General features: G+C 40.7%; 2 protein-coding genes across 5 annotated transcripts in view; one reads left to right on the plus strand and one right to left on the minus strand.

The window, feature by feature from the left end:
• Positions 1–254: 254 nt before the first annotated feature.
• METTL9 (methyltransferase 9, His-X-His N1(pi)-histidine) overlaps positions 255–19,243 on the minus strand; it is a 51,032-nt gene continuing 32,043 nt past the window's right edge. Inside the window, exon 5 of one of the 3 annotated variants that reach the window (XM_031025336.2) lies at positions 255–4,264. In XM_031025336.2, the coding sequence (XP_030881196.1) occupies positions 4,242–4,264 (23 nt within the window). In that variant the 3' untranslated portion in view covers positions 255–4,241. Of the gene's footprint in view, positions 4,265–6,144; positions 6,851–19,243 lie in introns of those variants that run through there. The other 2 variants (XM_006730803.2, XM_006730802.2) reach the window with 2 other exon arrangements.
• Positions 8,398–19,201, plus strand: IGSF6 (immunoglobulin superfamily member 6). 2 transcript variants are annotated; one of them, XM_031025337.2, is made up of 7 exons: positions 8,403–8,881; positions 12,684–13,043; positions 15,511–15,605; positions 16,264–16,311; positions 16,700–16,780; positions 17,673–17,731; positions 18,143–19,201. In XM_031025337.2, the coding sequence occupies exons 1-6, from the start codon at positions 8,776–8,778 to the stop codon at positions 17,703–17,705; spliced, it is 723 nt and encodes a 240-aa protein (XP_030881197.1). In that variant the 5' UTR covers positions 8,403–8,775; the 3' UTR covers positions 17,706–17,731; positions 18,143–19,201. The 2 variants fall into 2 exon arrangements, 1 of the variants encoding a protein (XP_030881197.1); XR_014145309.1 differs by having other exon boundaries at positions 8,398–8,881; positions 16,700–17,731.

Below are 19,243 nucleotides of genomic sequence, written 5' to 3' on the forward strand. Positions count from 1 at the left end.
TGTCTGAAGGGAAAAAGATAAATTCCTCCCAAGTTAAAAAAGGCTCGTGCACCAAAATATTTACTGCCCCAGCATTAAGTATATACACACACAGCAAGTGGTGGTAGAAAAAGACCCAGTGTAAGTGTACACCAATAAAGAAATGGTTACATCAAGTGTGATACAGCAACTCTATGGGTTACATAGCCATTAAAATGGGCATTAACAAAGACCATGTAATAGTAACACAAGGAAGAACCACAAAAAGTCAAATATTAAGTAATATGCACTTTTATTAAAACTGGAAGGGAGTTGATCGAAGTGTTACGGTTTGGGATTATGCATAACTTTTACCTCTTTTCTAGTGAAAATAGAATTGTGAATTCTAGAGATTTCCTTGCAATCCTTCATATTTAACAAAACACATCTCAGTACCTGAACTTTTTAAAATAGTTAAAATGCCTAATGCCGACATTATTTTGTCATTGGCAAAATTAGAGATTGTCTTCAGAAATGACCACCTAGGGGCACCTGGGTGGCTCAGTCTTTAACCATCTGCCTTCGGCTCAGGTCATGATCCCAGGGCCCTGGGACAGAGCCCCACATCTGACTCCCTGCTCAGCGGGAAGGCTGCTTCTCCCTCTCCCACTCCCCCTGCTTGTGTTCCCTCTTGCTGTGTCTCTCTGTCAAATAAATAAAGTCTTAAAAAAAAGAAAGAAATGGCCACCTGTACTGTTCTGTTGCTCATCCGGTCAATATTTATATAATATTAGTGTTTAGTGTTCTCAAAAAAAAAAAAATTCTTTTATCCCCAGCTCTTGGTTTAATCCTTTAAACAAGAAGCTCACTCTCAAGCCTTAAATGATGGGAAATGTCTTTCATCCTTTGTCAAGTTTTGATTTAGAAAACAGGTGTCTATGAGTTTCACATGATTCATCCTGGAAGGATAAGAGTATCTTTTCATTTTTACTTTTTTTTAATGTTAAAAGTTTATAAATGTGGGGGGGGAGGTACCTACGTGTGTAGAAAAAGTCTGAAAGGGCATATACTAAAATGTTAATACTGGTTCTCTCAGGGTTGTAGGCTAGGTGAAGTTTATTTGCACTTTCTTCTTTTCACCTCTGTGTATTTCTACTATGTCTATAACAAACATGTTACTTATAATGCAAAAGCCAGTAGGGCTTTATGATCAGTCACAGCCATGTTATAAATAATAAAAACAAGGCAGCAGGGGTGCCTGGCTGGCTTAGTTGGTAAAGCATGTGATTCTTGACCTTGGGGTTGTGAATTCAAGTCTCATGTTGGGTATGGAGCTTACATTAAAAAATTAAAATTAAATTTTTAAAACTAAAAAAAAAAAAATGGTGGCAAAATCAAGTGTAGGAAAACCTGTTTTGTTCTGCTGAGTATAAAAAGGACTGCCAATGTATTCTCAACCACCTCAACTCTACCATTTGAAAAATGTTGAGGTCAGTTGAAGGGTATTTAAAACCAATATTCTGAAAACAAAACAAAACACAATATTCTGTGTTGACTTCTAAACAGGCTATAAGAAAACAACATTCGGGCATTGTACCTGCTCTTAATTATTTTCCAGAACTTAAGAAGTGTAGATGTATAAGGCATTCCAATTTTACATGGTCATTTATTTGGGGGGGGGTAAATCCTTTCATTTTTGCATATATTCAAAATGATTTTTAAATGGTCTTGTAACAAAAATACTGTTTTTTAGTTCATGAGACTACAGCATACTGACTCTAAAATCCAGAGGGAAATCTTAAGTTCTAGTTATGTAACAGGACTCTCCTAATTCTCCAAAAGTATAAAATGTCATAGCTAAAAAGAAGCACTTTGATATCAGTGAGCACGGATTCCAATTCAGTGATATCAATATAAATAGCGAGCCACAAAGCACAAATTACTAGTAAATGAAACCCAATGGCATACAAGTTGTGCTATAAAAACAAATCATAAGGAATCCAAATCAAACCCACAATGAGATAACACCTCACATCCACTAGGATGGCTACTTATGAAGAAAAACAGAAAAGAACAAGCATTTGGAAGAATGTGGAGAAACTGGAACCCTGTGCAGTGTTAGGAGTGTAAATGGTGCAGTGGAAAACAGTATGGCAATTCCTAAAAAAAGTAAACAGGGAATTCCCATATGAACCAGCAGTTCCACTTCTGAGCATATACTCAAAAGAAGTGAAAGCACTTCTCTTGACAAGCACTGGGTGATATATGGACCTGCTGAATCACTATACTGTACACCTGAAACTAATATAACTCTATATGCTAACTAACTATGCTGGAATTAAAAAATTTTTAAAAAGGGGGTGCCTGGGTGGCTCAGTCGTTAAGTGTCTGCCTTTGGCTCAGGTCATGATCCCAGGGTCCTGGGATCGAGCCCCGCATCGGGCTCCCTGCTCCGCGGGAAGCCTGCTTCTCCCTCTCCCACTCCCCCTGCTTGTGTTCCCTCTCTCGCTATATCTGTCAAATAAATAAATAAAATACTTTTTTAAAGGGGCACCTGGGTGGCTCAGTCGTTAAGCGTCTGCCTTCGGCTCAGGTCATGATCCCAGGGTCCTGGGATCGAGCCCCGCATCGGGCTCTCTGCTCGGCCGGGAGCCTGCTTCTCCCTCTCCCACTCCCCCTGCTTGTGTTCCCTCTCTAGCTGTCTCTCTCTCTCTCTGTCAAATAAATAAAATCTTTAAAAAAAAAAATACTTTTTTAAAAAAAGGAAAGAAATTTTGACACATGCTACCACGTGGCTGAACCTTGAGAACGTTATGCTGAGTGAAATAACCCCGTCACAAAAGGACAAATGCTGTATGATTCCACATACATGAGCAACCTAGAGTAGTCAAATTCATAGAAAACAGAATGGTGGCTTCCAGGGGCTGGAGGAAGGGGGAATGGGAAGTCGTTAATGGGCACGGAGTTTCAGTTTTACGAGATGAATAGTTCTAAAAATAGACGGTGATGGTTGCACAGTATGAATGTACTAAATACCACTGAACTGTACACCTAAAGATGACTAAGGTGGTAAATTTTGTTATGTTTATTTTACTACAACTTAAAAAAAATTGGAAGATAAATAATGGGGTCATGTCAGCAAACACTAATAATTATTTATTTATTTATTTGAGAGCAACAGAGCACAAGCAGGGTGAAGGGCAGAGGGAGAAGCAGGGTGAAGGGCAGAGGGAGAAGCAGACTTCCCGCTGAGCAGGGAGCCTGACGCGAGACTCGATCCCGGAATCCCGGGATCATGACCTGAGTCGAAGGCAGACGCTCAACCAACTGAGCCACCCAGGCGCCCCTAATAATTTTTAAAGTAAGCAACTAAATGGGATATGATATTCTGAATTGGCTCCTAAAACAGAAGAAGTTCATTAATGGGAAAATGGGCAAAATCCCAGTACTGGCGTTTACTTAATATACCAATGCTAATTTCTTAGTGTTAACAAACACCACGGCTACATAAAGCGTTAACATTAGGGAAACGAGGTAAAAGGTGTACAGGAACTCTCTGTGCTATCTCCGTAAGATTTCTCCAAATCTAACATTATATGAAAATAAAAATTTATTTAAAAATAAATTTTTAAAGAGCAAGTGACAACTTAAAAAAGTTCAAATTAATTCCTACATAGTAGACAAAGACAACACAAATATATTAGAATTGATAAAGGAAGCAGCAAAATATGAATGCCTATACATAGCTACAGTAGATATGAAATTTTAATTTTTATTGTGCCATTCACTGTGGCCTATTGCCTCATCATCCACTAACTGCAAAAAGGCAGGCTGTTGAATTTTATATTGCGGCAATATTTCCTTAATAATTCTGGGTGCATATTTTCACTTAGGTAACGAACAAATGTTTCTTAGCGTGGGTACAATGTGAACTTCCTTCTGCCAATTCCTGCCATTTTATCTTTTAAGTTGGTTGTAAGGTTGTGAGCATCCCATTTCAGGTCAATTTTAAGCCAAGTATGTGCTCAGTGGGTGCCTAGGTAGTGCAAGTCAGACCAGACAGCCCCGACTCGGCGCAGGGTCTTCCAGCTGTAATATGGAGGCACTGGCTAGAAGCGAATTTGGGGGTACACAGCCATCTGCACAAACGTGGGGGATCACTTCAGCCACTGGAAGTCCATGTTGAATATGTGCTGTAGTTGTTAGAGAAAAGGACCATGAAACACTTCAATCAGTAACCAAGTAGTAGGAAGCAATTGATGAAAACATCTTCAGTAACGAGTCTATTTCAACGCTGTACTCAGATCTAAGGGAAAACAAAGTTTTAATCAGAAAGATGACTTGAAACAACTAAGTTTCAGTTTATTTCCCAGCCCAGCTTCTTTGCTGTTAAAGGTCAACTGCGTAGAAACTGGTAAGACATATAGAAGGGCAAAATACACTATCGCTTTTAACTACTCTGCACAAGGGAGAAATGACTGAGGGTATTGTACCTTCTCTCCTTCCCGTCTCTGCAACCAGTGGCTCAACACTCAAGGGGCTCGTGCTGCAGGTGCAAGGGGCTGTGAATCACAGGTGCAGCTTGCCTTGCCTTTCCCCGTGACCTTCCAGGTCAATAGGTTAACTTGCTTTGACCACAAATAGAGCTCCTCTTAATTTCTCCAGCACAACCTTAAATTTGATATGAAGCACTTACACGAAGACTGGTGCAGACAAGAAGGCAGCTTTATTGTACTTTGGGGAAAAAAACAGGATTCCATTGGGGGGTGGGGGGCGGAAGCCATTGACACTCAGTAAGCAACACTGCCACCTAGTGGAGTGGCGACACACCACCAAGACTTTCAAGACCAAGTATCAAATGTGCTAGGATTTGCTGGTTTAAATTTTCATCCTAAAACTGAACTGTTAGTATATTGGTCTTCAGAGAACCTGATTTTGAGAAACTATTTGTATCTCTGAAATGCATAAATGAGTGTGCTTTCTCTGCTTTTTGGGGGGATAAAGAAGCGAGGGTTTTTTTTTAATAGACCATCAGATTAATTCTTGATTTCAAAATTATGAAACACTTTGCAGCAACCTGCCTCTTTGAACATCCATTACTCTTGCACTCTTGTTCGACAGTCTAAACAGCAAGATTATGACAGTTTATAAAGAAACAAAACTCAACTGTTGAACAACGACATTAAGTTTACTCATTTCCTCTATTTTTATAATCCAGGGTGCTAAGTATTCGCATTTCACTTATTTGAATTCCTGGGAGGAAAAAAAGCACTAGAATGCACCAATAACAATTTTGCATAAATCATATAACCCAACTCTTCTTATGACAACACAATAACAGTGGAAGATATTGGTGTGAGGATGTGGGAATGTAATAATAAAGTAATTCTTCTCAAGGCTTTCATTCTCCTTTATACCCAGGTGTTGCAGTAAACGTGTTGACTTGATGACTTCTATGAGCATATAAATGAGAATATTTAATGAAACACCTGGCTGAAAAAAAGAAATAAAGTCATGAGAATAACATATTGTTAATAACCACAATCTCAAATCCGCGCCTCTGTTATTACTGAGATTTTAGATTCTGGGTTAAGTGCTCTGCTCTCTTTGGAATATGCACAGTGGTTATTGATCTTGCTAATGAGTTCCTCTATTGCAACATTTGGGGGTATATGGCTGGAGGCACTCATGGATTCTAGAATGTAGGAGTCTGACAGGGTCTTCATCAATCCATATTCTTGGCAAATAAACTCAGTTACGGATTTCAGGAAGAACCAGGTTCTGGGAAAGAGGTATACACGTGTAGAGTAAGAAGTGGAATTAAAACATTTTGAGGCTGCATTTTGTCAGCAGCCACCATCAAATGTTCCAATTCTGAGAACCTGAGATTATCCAGAAAAGCAGAATTCAGAAGCCAGTGTTTTGCATTTCCCAAAGCAACATGAAATGGGGAACGGGGGGTGGCCCCTGAAGTACTAGATCTGAATGAGGTTGTTCTTCCAAGGGTTGGTCTAGACTGCCTCGGTTCAGGGCTCACCAGTCTGCAATAATCCCCTGGCTCCCACCCAGTAACATAGTCCTGACTGCATTTGTCACATACTGCTCCTATTTGGGCACCCCTGAAGCCAAAGCAATAAAAGATCCTAGGGAAGGAAGCCTTATATTAACTCAAACATGATGCCAGAGTCATCTCCAAAAAAGTTTATTAGCGTGATTAAAAACATTTTTTGAATAATGACAAAGAATTTCTAAACATGAAAGAGTATCAGTGGCTATACCTTATAACCAAATATTTGCAACTGAACGGACAGCTTTATTGCCAGTCTTCATTTTATTAAAAACAATCATCCGTATTTATTGGTTCCATGTGAGGTCGTGACTATTGCTTTGACTGGGAATGAGTCCCTACTGTAATTAAGTATAAAAAATATCTTCCATACTTGGAGTGTGACCTGTATACTGAGTAAAGAGTTGATAAAAATCCTCAAAGAGTTGGGTTTTGTTTTTTAAAAACATTCCTTTTACACACTACAAAGAAATAATTAGTATTTTGGCTTTTTAAATTCCTACATGATATTCAGAATGGCAGTCCCCAAAGGTCCTCCCTTCACATAATCACAAACGCAGACCCTCTTCTGGAGTGTACATTCTTGGGGTGGGCGCTGAAGACTCGGGCCTCCACGTGTTTATACTGGTTTGAGAACAAAGACAGCATCATCCAGAACATAGTAGTCATTATACATGTCGCCTTCACACAGGTATGGTAGTCTGGTGAAAGCTTCAATAACAAAACCAGCTTTTCTGAAAACTTCAGGCAGACTATTCACTTGTTCTTCCCAATTCTGTCCCTTGATTTCTAAAATTTCTGATGGTTTCTCCCACTTGCCACCTACTAAAACAAATAGAAACATTAAGTTAAATTCTTGAACAAACAAGTTATTCAAAGAGAGAAGGGAGGAAGAACAACATTTGCCAAGGACTTGGTATGTGCCAAGCACTGGGTGCTTCGATGACTCATCTCCCCGATACCCTCTGAGGAGGACAAAGAGATGAAGTATGGACGCAGAGGGCTGAGGAACTCGCCCAAGCCTGCAAGGTTAGTGAGGATAAGAGCAGAAATGTAATCCCAGGTTTATCTGGATCCAAAGCCCATACTTTTACCTTCTCTGACAGTTTTAGATATTACCCTCCATTAGACCAACTGGGTTGTTAGTGTTCATGGTTTTGGAGAACTCCTCATTAAATACAGGAAAATGGAAGCAGAGAGTTACCCATAAAATGTGAAAGAAGGTTTAGGGATAAATGCAAGAAAATATACCCATGATGTAGTAAATGTATGCAATGTATTAACTAGAAAGGTTTATCAGGCTGAAAATAGACTAATGAAGGCTTTTAATTTATAAAGACAGATCATCGGTGTGTTTTTCAAGGGAAGGTGATCCACTCCCTAACTTTTCATAACACTTTTATAAAAGTTAAGCTCCAAAACCAGAGAAAGGTAGAGCACTAGAATGGACGCGTCAGCCTAGCATTTTTTGGACTAGTGCCTGAAGTCTGAATCTGTCCCTTCCAAGCCCATGAGCGTCACATGCCTGTGGAATGGGGGTGGAGGCGCCTGGATAAGGTCTTCAGGCCTTCAAGTTCACACCAGGCATTGGGTCCAGACACGTGGACACAAAGGTAATGGTATATGTCAGTTCTGGGGTGGTTTTAGGACTTGTGATGTTAAAAAAATGCACACATGTTAAAAGTATTACTAACTTCAGACAGAGAGTGGCTTTCTGTGAGAAAAGACATCATCAATAGGTGCCAAGAGTCCAGACACTACAGTGGAAAGATCTGTCGCTCCTCTTGGTGGCCCAGCACCTGAACCCTCTTCCTAGAATCGTGTCGGAGAGGCAGCGAAGGCAGGCACTGGCACATGACCTATGCTCGGACACACTCGCCTGACACGTGGAATGAAGAGCAAGTGACCCAGAGAAGTGACCACGAGACCACGCAGCTGGGGCGGCATCAGGTGGTATGAACAGCAGAGTGTGGTCCGTGCCACGGTCCCTAGTGCTTGGCAGCAGCAGCACACCCTTCCGATCAGTTGTACAGCATGATCTGAGGCGTCTGTCTTGGCTGGAGACCCCACACGTGATTCTCCAAGCCTCCCGTGACTGTGTGAGCTACCCTCGAATCCTTTCAGTTCCCTCACTGAAGTCAGCCAGAGTCCGTTTCTGCTGCTTCCAGGGAAGAACCTGACGATGAGATCTCCGCAGGGCAGGAGAGGGGGCAAGAGGGAACCACGACAGAGGGCCCACACTTGGTTTCAACAACAGAGTAACAAGGGGTTACACAAATCTGAGGTACAACTCGCTAATGCCACACGTTTCTTCATTGTACCACGATGTACTGGTCACTAATTTTTCTCTCCTCACTACATGAAGACACCTCCTTCTGCTTCTTCCAGCTTTCCAGTGTTACTGGCCCAGCACTGAGCACACAGTAGGTGCCCCAGCATCAGCAACCGAACTACTCTGGAAATTTAAAGTACCAATAACCTGTCAAACAATACTCTTTCCTGGGCATACACACTATGTGTAAATCAAAATCTCCCTCAAAACATCTACAAGCCCAAGAAAAAATTAACCATATGGATATTTAGAAATGTGCTCTAGGCTAAAACCTCAACTCTTAAGTGGTGAAACTGGATTACAAACAATTTTTTACACAATTTCAAAAAGTTCCCGGTTATGGTTCCTTAATAAGAGTTCCTCTCTTCAGTTCTTCCTTTTCTAAAGAGACAGAAAAAAAAGAGCCAACTCTCCTCAAATGCACAGTGACCACCACCGCACGCACACACCCCAAGAAATGGAGACTGTGAAGGGAGGCAGGATCATTCTCGGCCTGGAAATCAATCTGATTCTCTTTTATGTCGGTAAGATTCTTTCTTTTCTCCTCCATTTTATCTAATCAATCACTATTCCTCACTAATGCATTTATATTTTAAGCCCCTACAGATTAATTTTTCAATGTCTAATGCTATGGAAATGGTCTCTTTTCCCAAGACAAATAGTGTAATAAAAGAATAGCTGAGGAAGTTTCAGATTAACCTTGAAAATTCCCTTTGATGCTTTAAAGCAGAGCACCTCACCAAACAAAGGGTTGAAAATGTTCTTAAAATCGCGTGTGCTAGTCACAACAATGTCGTATCTGTACGGGCAAATGCGCACTGCACAGGATAGGCACTACACAGTACTTACTGAATATTTTCAAAGAATAAGGTGTCTGAAAAGCCAGATTGCGGTAAATTAAAAAGTACCTGTCATTTAAAAAAAAAAAAAAGCTGCCATGGCTCCTTCCATAGAGCATAACCGTCCCATGATAGATATATTTTTAAAATTCTGCTTATACTTTTTCCTCTATGAAGGAGAAAGTGGTTCTAATAACCCATCTCATCATAGTTGTAATAAAGCTAATAATCTCAGAGTTGCTCACAGAGTCTGTGTCATAGGACAGGGAAGGTAGCAAAAGCTCTTAAAATTGTTTTTTTCTCATCTGTAAAGAAATATATCAAAATGTTAACAATGGTTATTTTGAGCACAAGGACTATGAGTGATTTCAGTAATATTCTTTTTTTTTTTTTTTAAGATTTTATTTATTTATTTGAGAGAGAGAGAATGAGAGAGAGCACATGAGAGGGGGGAGGGTCATAGGGAGAAGCAGACTCCCTGCCGAGCAGGGAGCCCGATGCGGAACTCGATCACGGGACTCCAGGATCATGACCTGAGCCGAAGGCAGTCACCCAACCAACTGAGCCACCCAGGCGCCCTGATTTCAGTAATATTCTGATTTTTTTTCCTAATCCATATAAATGACTTCCATAAACTATTTTCATTAGTATTATTTTAAAAAAGAATCCTTATTTTTTAAAGATCTACTCTGACAGATATGAAGATAGAATATCTGAGATTTACCCAAAAATCATGTGGGAGTGAAGGAGCAGGTTGGGGGCGGTGAAGGAGCAGGTGCGGGGAGAGGCGAGACAAGACTGCGGCAACAAGCAGCAGGGAGTTCACCGTGCTAGCCTGCTGCTTCTGCGCATGCTTGAAATTCTCCATGTGATGAAGTGTCAAAAATCAGTTTTCTATTTATTTTCCAGCCTGGATCACAGTAAAGTGATTTTTTTAAGAGGGGGGTGGGGGAGGGACTGAGGGAGAGAGAGAATCGAGAGTCAGACGCTTAACCAACTGAGCCACCCAGGTGCCCCTAAAGTGATCTTTCTTTTATTCCCTCCACCAAGAAGATAAACTTTCAGCCATTGCAGAGCATACTGCATTGGGAAAAAAAAAAAAAAGAATCCTATAGGGTAAGAGAATTCTTAAAGAGAAATTCTTGCAGGACTAGGCTTGGTGTGACCCATTACCCAAACTTCTCTCTTTGGCGAAGAGGCTGTGTCACTGGTGTGGGGGAGGGGCAGGCGTTTCCTCAACCCGTCAGCACTCTCAAAGGAAGTCCTTGACCGCTCTTCTCTGACACTCAGAAGTTGGAAGTGGAGACATGAAACTCCAAAGTTGCAAATATTTCTTCTTCCCTGGAACATTAGTTCTCCAAAATTTTTAAGTCAGCTTCCCTTTTAAGACTATCTGAAAAAGGGGGCGCCTGGGTGGCTCAGTTGGTTAAGTGACTGCCTTCGGCTAAGGTCATGATCCTGGAGTCCCTGGATCGAGTCCCGCATCGGGCTTCCTGCTCGGCAGGGAGTCTGCTTCGTCCTCTGACCCTATCCCCTCTCAGGTGTTCTCTCTCTCTCTCTCATTCTCTCTCTCTCAAATAAATAAATAAAATCTTTAAAAAAAAAAGACTATCTGAAAAAGGACTTCAGACTGAGATGCTATTGGTTAACTGTTAGATCTTGGCAGGCCCAACTCCATTTGAAACCCCCAATATATATTGATCATAACTTGCAAAGTGTTTGTACTTCTAATGGGGCTGCCTCTGAGTAGGAGACATGAGGCTGTATTTACCAGACTTAGGAGTGAGTCCAATCCCTCACCTGCAGACGAGTGAGGAGCCTGCTGGTCTTTCTCCAGGTGACCTTACCCTCTCCTCTGGTCTATATTTATCAGGTCATCAAAAAACTCCCAGCTCATCTCAGATCGTACATATACTAAAATTAAAACATGGGGAGAATATATCTGCATCACAAATGCCATGATTCTAATTTTAATTTATCTTCTGGTTCTGGATGAAGACTAAGAAAACCATTAAGTCAAAAAACAAAACAAAAATCTTGTCTGAAATTCAAGCATCAGACCACTTGGATTACTTTTCAATTTCATTTAGAGTAGCAAAGGACAAACTCAGACAAATAAGACCATTTGGAACACATTCCAAAGAAGGCTCCTCACTCGTCTGCAGGTGAGGGATTGGACTCACTCCTCTAAGTCTGGTAAATACAGCCTCATGTCTCCTACTCAGAGGTAGCCCCATTAGAAGTACAAACACATAACCAGGCAGAAGTCAAACTAAAAACTTGCATAAATTCCAATTTGTCTCAACCAATACTATTTTACGTAGACCCTCCCTTACCCCAAAAAGGGTTTAGGGCAGATCTTCCCATCTGTAAACCTCAGAGTGGCTTTCCACCTCACGGGCCTGGGATTAGAAGGCCAAGGTGGGGACCCAGGCGGCATAATCTGGATGAAGCATTCGGCAGAGAGAGCACTGGACGGGGTGTCTAGTCCTGGGCCTGCCAACGCCCGCTGAGACACCCGCTGAGATACCCATGATTATCCCTAAAACGGGCACGTGACACCATGGGAACAGAAGTAGAGACAAGCGCGGCAGCAGAACTAGCTACCTTTTATTAAATTCTTATCAAGGCTTAGCCAACTAAGTATTCCTTATGCACTTAAACCTCCCACTAACTCCTTGAGCTGCATATACTATCCCCACTTTGCTACAGACCACAAAGCTAGGATCTGAACTCAAGTCTGTGCTCTTTATCACAACACTGTTCATCAAACGAGACAGAAGCTACCAGGGACTACAAAGCAGGGTGCTGGTGCAGGGAAGAAATCAAATCTGCTCACTGTGGCATGGCTAACTCATTAGGTCTCGGCTTGGTAACCAAATATGCTGGAGGCTAAGCCAGGGCTGTATTTCCCCAGGTGTGCACCTTGTCTTTTATGTGTCCTGTAGGGACAACCAGGCTTACAAAGGAGTAATTGTGAATTGCCATGAATTCCTAGCAATCCCAACCCTCACAAGGCCAAAGAAAAAGAAAATCCCTTCACTCCTGTGCTCAGTCAGCAGCGACACCTGCATGAGGTTACCGCACTGACCACAAGGCTCCTGGGAGGCCGGGGGTACAGATGGGACAGCATGCTTAGCGATCAAGGGAAAGCTTATAAGGTCACCAAGAGTAAACTTGGGGTCCCCCAGTTCCTGACTCCAGATCTGCTGCCACCTCTGCCCGCCACGCTGATTCTACTGGAACCTCTCTGTCCTCAAGTAACCAGACATCATAGCCGACAGCAGGGTAAGGTCAGCGAGTGCGAGGGGTTAGGAAAAGTGAGGACCACTGCTGTCTTATTAGTATAGTCTTGTTTGTGCTGGGAAGCGGTAAGGAAAAGAAAGGACTCTGGAGTTCCCTAGCCCCCAAATGTCAGTAAAACAGAAGCACAGGCAAAGGGAAGTGAGAAGCCCCCTAAACATGGCTCGTGCGCTTCCTCCCACAGGTGCTACACATGAGTGTATGGTCTTTGTCCATCAACCGCCTTACCTCGAAGTAGCCCACACTCAAGGGGCCGCAACCATTCAGTGTTCCTTCTCCCACACGGGGTGCCCTTCAGAGCAACCACAAAGCCTGTGGTTTCGCTACGGTGCGGACCAGCCCGAAAACCTATGCGTGGATGGCTGCACCGGGGATGCAGGCAAATTCACAGTGAAGGAAGTCCTCACAGAAAGAGCAGTCTCCCTCACTGTAAACAGGGTGGCTCTGAATGACAGCGCCATCTACATCTGTGGAATCGTCTTTCCCAAGTCAAAGGAACCGGGAGCTAAGCGGACCGGAGAAGGGACCATACTGGTGGTAAGAGGTCAGTCAGCCGAGGCTTTGCTCAGCCCTTTGAATGCATTACGTTACTTATATGCAGAGATGAAGGGACAGATGTGCTAACTCAACACCCTAGCCAGTGAAGGGCGTGATCTGACACAAGCTGACAGGACACTGAAGCACTACTCCAGTCCCATCTCCCAGCCTCCACAGACACAAAGTCAGGGCTGTCTCTCTGTGCCCAGACACTACTAGCGCAGGCTGGCCAGCAGGTCCTCCTTCTGTGAATGACAGTGACTGGTAATGTGCCAAGTCCAAAGGGAAACTTGGGATGATTAGCGAGCAGCTTGTTCGGGAACTGGGCTGGCATTGCACTATCTAGAACAAAGCAGAAGTGACCAATAAATTGGACCTGTGGGGGGGAAAAAAGGCAGTATGGAGAATAAACACAAATTTGAGGAGAAGCCACTGGGGGACCTCTGACCCCACCCATTCTACACGGACAGAAAAACAGAAAGAGAGCTGTGTGACGCTGACTTCTTGAGATTTGCTAAAACCTATGACAATTTCCTCATTCAAGTGAGGGTCTTGAACCCAGTTACATCCTATAAATCAAAAAATCGAGAAATTTCAGGAAAAAAGCTTCACACAATTCTGGGGGAAAGAAGAGAAGGGAAATAGTCCTTGACTTTTTTGGATCTCTTCCATTAAAAAGGACTCTGGTACGATGAGCACTGAAATCATTAAAACATTAACTCAAAATCAACCAGCCCTACCACTTTAAAATAGGACTTTAGGGACCCGAGATCATCCTGTATTATAATTCCTGCTTTTAATTACTAGGGGTGTTCTAATGGGCTTTTGGTATCCCATTGTCATTTAACCTTAGTTTATTCTCACCCATAAGATAAATTATAAATGAGTTAATACATATAAAACTTTTGATGATGCCTGGCTTATAGCAAGTATGCTTAAATAAATGTCAGCTACAGATATTAAAACAAATATACAACAACTTTGGAGACCTGTATTAGTCTTCTATAAAAAATGTTAGCCAAAACCAAAAATAGTTTGTAAAGAGATGAAAGGTCTCAAGACTGCAAGTTCATGTGAAGACAGATTCTTCTCTAAGAGCAGAAATGGAAGTATTACTAAGACAGACACAGCGATTTCCTGCCTCTTCTACAGAACTCCTAATTTAGCACTTGAAACTTTTTAAAAAAATTCTACAGATATGGTTAATTTGTTACAAAAATGTATGCTGTACAAACTGAGTTCACAGGATGAGCATCTATGGGATATTTCGTTGAAAAGTACAAGTTGTTCACATAATAATTACAAATCTAATTGTATTTTGTGCCTCAAATAATCAGGTAATAGAAGACATGGCATGTTGCTCTATCCCCACCCAGAGCATGGGACACTTCCTACAAGGAGGGAGAAATTCAGAATGTGAAAATGGATTCAATAATTCTACTTCCAAAACTTTATTAGAAAGAAGGGGCATGTGTTGGGGCGCCCGGGTGGCTCAGTTGGTTAAGCGACTGCCTTCGGCTCAGGTCATGATCCTGGAGTCCCGGGATCGAGTCCCACATCGGGCTCCCTGCTCAGCAGGGGGTCTGCTTCTCCTTCTGACCCGCTTCCCTCTCGTGCTCTCTGTCTCTCATTCTCTCTCTCAAATAAATAAATAAAATCTTTAAAAAAAAAAAAAAGAAAGAAAGAAAGAAAGAAAGAAGGGGCATGTGTAACAATGCCTGTCGTTTAAAGGTGTAGTAAGCCCTAAGATCCTCCACATATGGCCTTCTCAGATCCTTGTACAGACTGCACTATTCGTTGTTTATACGAAACAGGTCAAGGTTACAAATGTCAGCATTCACAAATACATGGCAAAAATATCTTAACTCCACGAACAGACTGTTGGTGACCCTTGTACATCATTTCTATCAAAAGAAATTTTAAATGTCCTTGAACAAACTGTCCTAAAATGTTTATCTAACTTCAAATAATGTGTTCTATAAAAAGTGATTCTGAGCATTGTAAGTAATTAATTGAATTTAAAATTTTTTTAGTTTTCAAAATGAGTAACAATTTTGGTATAACATATTTAAAGAACTGATGAACTGCTTTTAATTCTACCACATGCTTGAGGGTCTTCTGAATCAAGAGACGCTGAATAATGTTTAAAGAAGAGCCAAGGGGTGCCTGGGTGGCTCAGTCTTTAAGCGTCTGCCTTCGGCTCAGGTCATGATCCCAGGGTCCTGGGATCGAGCCCCACATCGGGCTCCCTGCTCAGCAGGGGAGTCTGCTTCTCCCTCTCCCACTGCCCTTGCTCCTGTACTCTCTCTCCCTCAAATAAATAAATAAAATCTTAAAAAAAAAAAGAAGAGCCAAGCAGAGCAGTTCATGTTTCGCCTCTAACACTTGTAGCTCCAGTTATACTTTATGTATGTATTTGCAATAATATGTTTCAATAGTGACTGTGGCTCTTCCTGTTTTTGTAATTAACAAAGAAATGAAGGAACCACACAGCCTCCTGATAGCTGTTGTATCACTGCTCTCTATCTACATTATTGGTGCACTCGTGATCTTCGTAATCCTTTCCAAAGTAAGTCAAATTTCCTTGCACTAGATGTCCCTATAGCCTTGAATATTATCATAAGGAAATGATTTCCATCTCTCCACGTGTGAGCCTCAGAAATTGCTCACCTAATTAACATCCTCCTGTACATCTGCAGGAAACACCACCTGCAGGAACAGTCTATGGAAGCGTAAATTCTCATCACTAAAATTATTACTAATCAGAGTACAAAACTTGCAATGGTTTCTCTTTAAAACCAGTAATATGAGAATAAGAAATCCTTCTTTATAACTATCTTATTTGTGATCTTTCCGCTGGGAAGCATTACTGTTATCTATAGAAGACCTAAGAACAGCCTTTAAGGTTAACAAAGAGACTAGAAGCTGCCTTAAAATATTTTTAAAAGGCCTAAAGTTTTTGAGAAGGAAAATCTTCTGGCTGTTCATAGGCTATAAGAGGGGGTACATATATGCTGCATTAGGATCACAACAAAGCCTATAGTCAATATCAATATGAATTGCTATTTTATTAATATGATAAATGCATCTCAGGAATTACATAGAAATTAACTCTGTGTATCATTTAAATGTTAAGTTAGTTTAATCTTAATATGGTACAAGATATCTGCCACAACTGTTTTGAGTGCATAAAATGTCTCATAAGACTTTCCTTTTCTTCTTTACAGTCAAAATCTAACTCTTTAAGAAACAAAGAAACAAAAGATTCACAAAAGGTACAAACCAACGCTTGTAAAATACCTTTCAAATGGTGGCTGGTTGTAATTATTTCAAACCCCAAATAATGAAAAAATTACAGAGAATATCATGGTAACTTTCAACGACAGAAACCATTTCTTATTACTGAGAACTCAAGGATAATCTCAAGTGGTAAACTATGATTTAAATGTGATCATTCTCAACCATAAACCCTACCTAACATACTCAAAATACAAGAGTTAATGGTCAGTGTAGATGTGCTGGGGGTTGGGGGTGTGTGTGTGTGGGGGGGCGGTAGTGGTTCTGACTGGTGGCAGTAAAGAAAGACAAAGCTAAGATGATGTGCAATAATCATCTCTTCTAGTCCTAAGAGAAACAGGAATTTTTTCTCATTTGTGTTTACAGAAGAGGAGTGCCCGACGTATTTTTCAGGAAATTGCTCAGGAACTATACAGTAAGAGACAGGTGGAAACAAGACAACAACCTGTGAGTGTAAAATATCAAAGAGATGTAATGCAGATACAAAGCATGTGTGAAAAAGCTAAGCCACCAACAAGCCATCAATAATCATGTTTTCCTATAGAGGAATATGAAAGAGGACTTTCACATAGAATACATTTTTATATAGAACCTGTTTTGATAAATACATAACAAAGGACATCTGATACAATATTAAATAGAGACCAGGTTGACATCTTAGTGACATGGAATCTGTCAGAAACACACTGGGTATAGGCAATGTTTTCAATTCAGACAAGGATGCTTTTGTGGATTAAAAGATCCTTGCATGCATGCAGTAGCGGGCAGTAAGTAAATGCTGCAAACAACTGTGGGTCAAATTATACAGAAAACATCACTTATTGCTAACAAGGCAGAAATAAATTCACATTAGAAAAAGGGAGCTAATGAAAATAAAAATCAAGTATTTCTTCAGTCTGCGGTTAGAGTGGCAGGAAGAATGCATTCATATCATCTGTGAGATATCTGACAGTGTCTCTTTAAAGTCCTCTATAACAGGTTTTTCAAACAAGATGCTGTTTTAGTGCTAGTGGAACAGATACTCAGTTTCCAGGGTGCACAATCAGGTGGCTCAGATTTAAATTAAAATGTATACTATAATATAATGAATTTATACACAACTAAGCATTTTTTTTCTTAAACAGCTGCAAAGAGGGCAAATGTAACAAGGGTCTGATATGAGGTGTTGTGTGTTTTTTTTTAATACAACTTTTAAAAAGGATTTTCATCCAGGAGGGAGTGTGGTCTAAGTAGTCATTTCATACTTCAGTGTGTATACAAATACATAAAGAAATGGTCTAATCACCTAAGATATTACTCTGAATAATTATGAATGCCTGTTCACTCTTTCCTTACTGAGGCCGGAGCATCTTTTTCTGCAAACAGACAATGATAAGTGTCCTGAAGACAAGTCTAGAAGTAAGTACTGTTATGTAAACCAGGACTCTCCCAACAGCATCTCAAAATCTCAAATTTCCGGTCAGCAAATCCCAGACTGGAAAACACTACAGGCCAAATAATCCTGTTGCTTCTACAACAATATGGACAACAAAAATGCAATTGAAGGGAATCTTAATATATTTAATAAAATATAATAAAGAATGAAAAAATGCTAAAAAAAAAAAAAGAAAAGAAAAGAAAATTAATTTTCAGTTCCACGTCTTACTCTAAATATAGGAAGAATAGTAACTGGGCCTTTAAGATTACTGGAGGCTACTTGGGACACAGAATGCAAGAGGGCACAGGAGGGCATACTAGTTTAAATGTTGCTTGCAGTGGGACATCATCGGTTATACAACCTTAAATATGGCTTGTTATTTACTCTTGCAGGAGAAAGGCAACATTTAATGAAAATAGAAGAGCACTTTCCAACTATGAAAGATCATAGAGATGTTTTAATTTTCAATTAAGTCACTGAAAGTCCAAATCCAGAAGTTATGGCAGTGTTATCGGACATACGCCCATCAGGGCTTTAAAAAACCAATCAAAGGTAAATGGAAAAGACAATTCTCCACAAAGAAGGATGCCACACTACAAGGAAACTATCACTAAAAGTAATTACCCAAAATACTAAAATCCTACAAAATACAACTGGAAAATACTTTCTAACTTGCCAGGAGAATTCTGAGTAGTCTAACATTTAAAAAATTTCCGTTTTCCTAACATATATCCTATATTTGTGTCATTTGACATACGAGGTATGTGAGGACTCCTACCCTGAAGATTAGAAGTCACACCCCATGCTTCTGTCTGCTTCTGTCTTGAGTGGAAGAATTGTCTTTATGGTTGTGGAAGTGATGGGCCAATGAGACTAAGATGGGAGGGAGGGGAAAAAGGAAGGGAAGCGCCAAAATTTGAGTTTAAAAAAAAAAAGGGGGGGAAAAAGAAAAGAAAAACCATCTTGCAAAGTACCTTGGAGCAAACACCGTTCTCCTGGTATTGCCACTGGGTAACAGTAGAGTGCACATTTTCCTGCCTGCATATGCAAAATGACTTACATCATGCTCCCAACAAAAAGTGAAAATAGAGTTAAGAATATGATAGCTAAAATATAGAAGCTCCGACACGGGAGGTTAAACAGAAAACCTCAGAACCTCAGAACACAGAAGCCTCAGCCAACTCTAGATGTCACTGTTGGGCCAAATAACAGCACCAGGGAAGCAGTGCGCAAGACACGTGCTTGCCTGTGCCTTTGCAATATTGATTTTTAACTGATTTAGGAGGGGAGTATCAGATAAGGGGTGGGGTCCAGCAAAGATGTTTATGGAATCATTACTATGTCACTGAGAAAACATAGTATGCATTGTTCTTTGAAAGCTACCTCATTGTAAAAATCTATTTAAAGTACCCACAAGTGTGCATTCGTTATTAAAAATGAATTATAACCTATTTTTATTTCATTAAAGTGTTTCTTTTAAAATGATATTAAAT

Source organism: Leptonychotes weddellii, chromosome 5, assembly GCF_054177405.1.
Source record: "Leptonychotes weddellii isolate Sample4059 chromosome 5, ASM5417740v2, whole genome shotgun sequence".
In the NCBI taxonomy this organism is placed as follows: Eukaryota; Metazoa; Chordata; class Mammalia; order Carnivora; family Phocidae; genus Leptonychotes; species Leptonychotes weddellii.

What these genes read in the sequence shown, in the direction of transcription:
- IGSF6 (XM_031025337.2), top strand. Translation starts at nt 8,776, where the DNA reads ATGCACAGTGACCACCACCGCACGCACACACCCCAAGAAATGGAGACT. An exon ending in TCTGATTCTCTTTTATGTCG is followed by an intron (nt 8,882 to 12,683) that starts GTAAGATTCTTT and finishes TTCCTCCCACAG; the next exon opens with GTGCTACACATGAGTGTATG. An exon ending in GACCATACTGGTGGTAAGAG is followed by an intron (nt 13,044 to 15,510) that starts GTCAGTCAGCCG and finishes TAATTAACAAAG; the next exon opens with AAATGAAGGAACCACACAGC.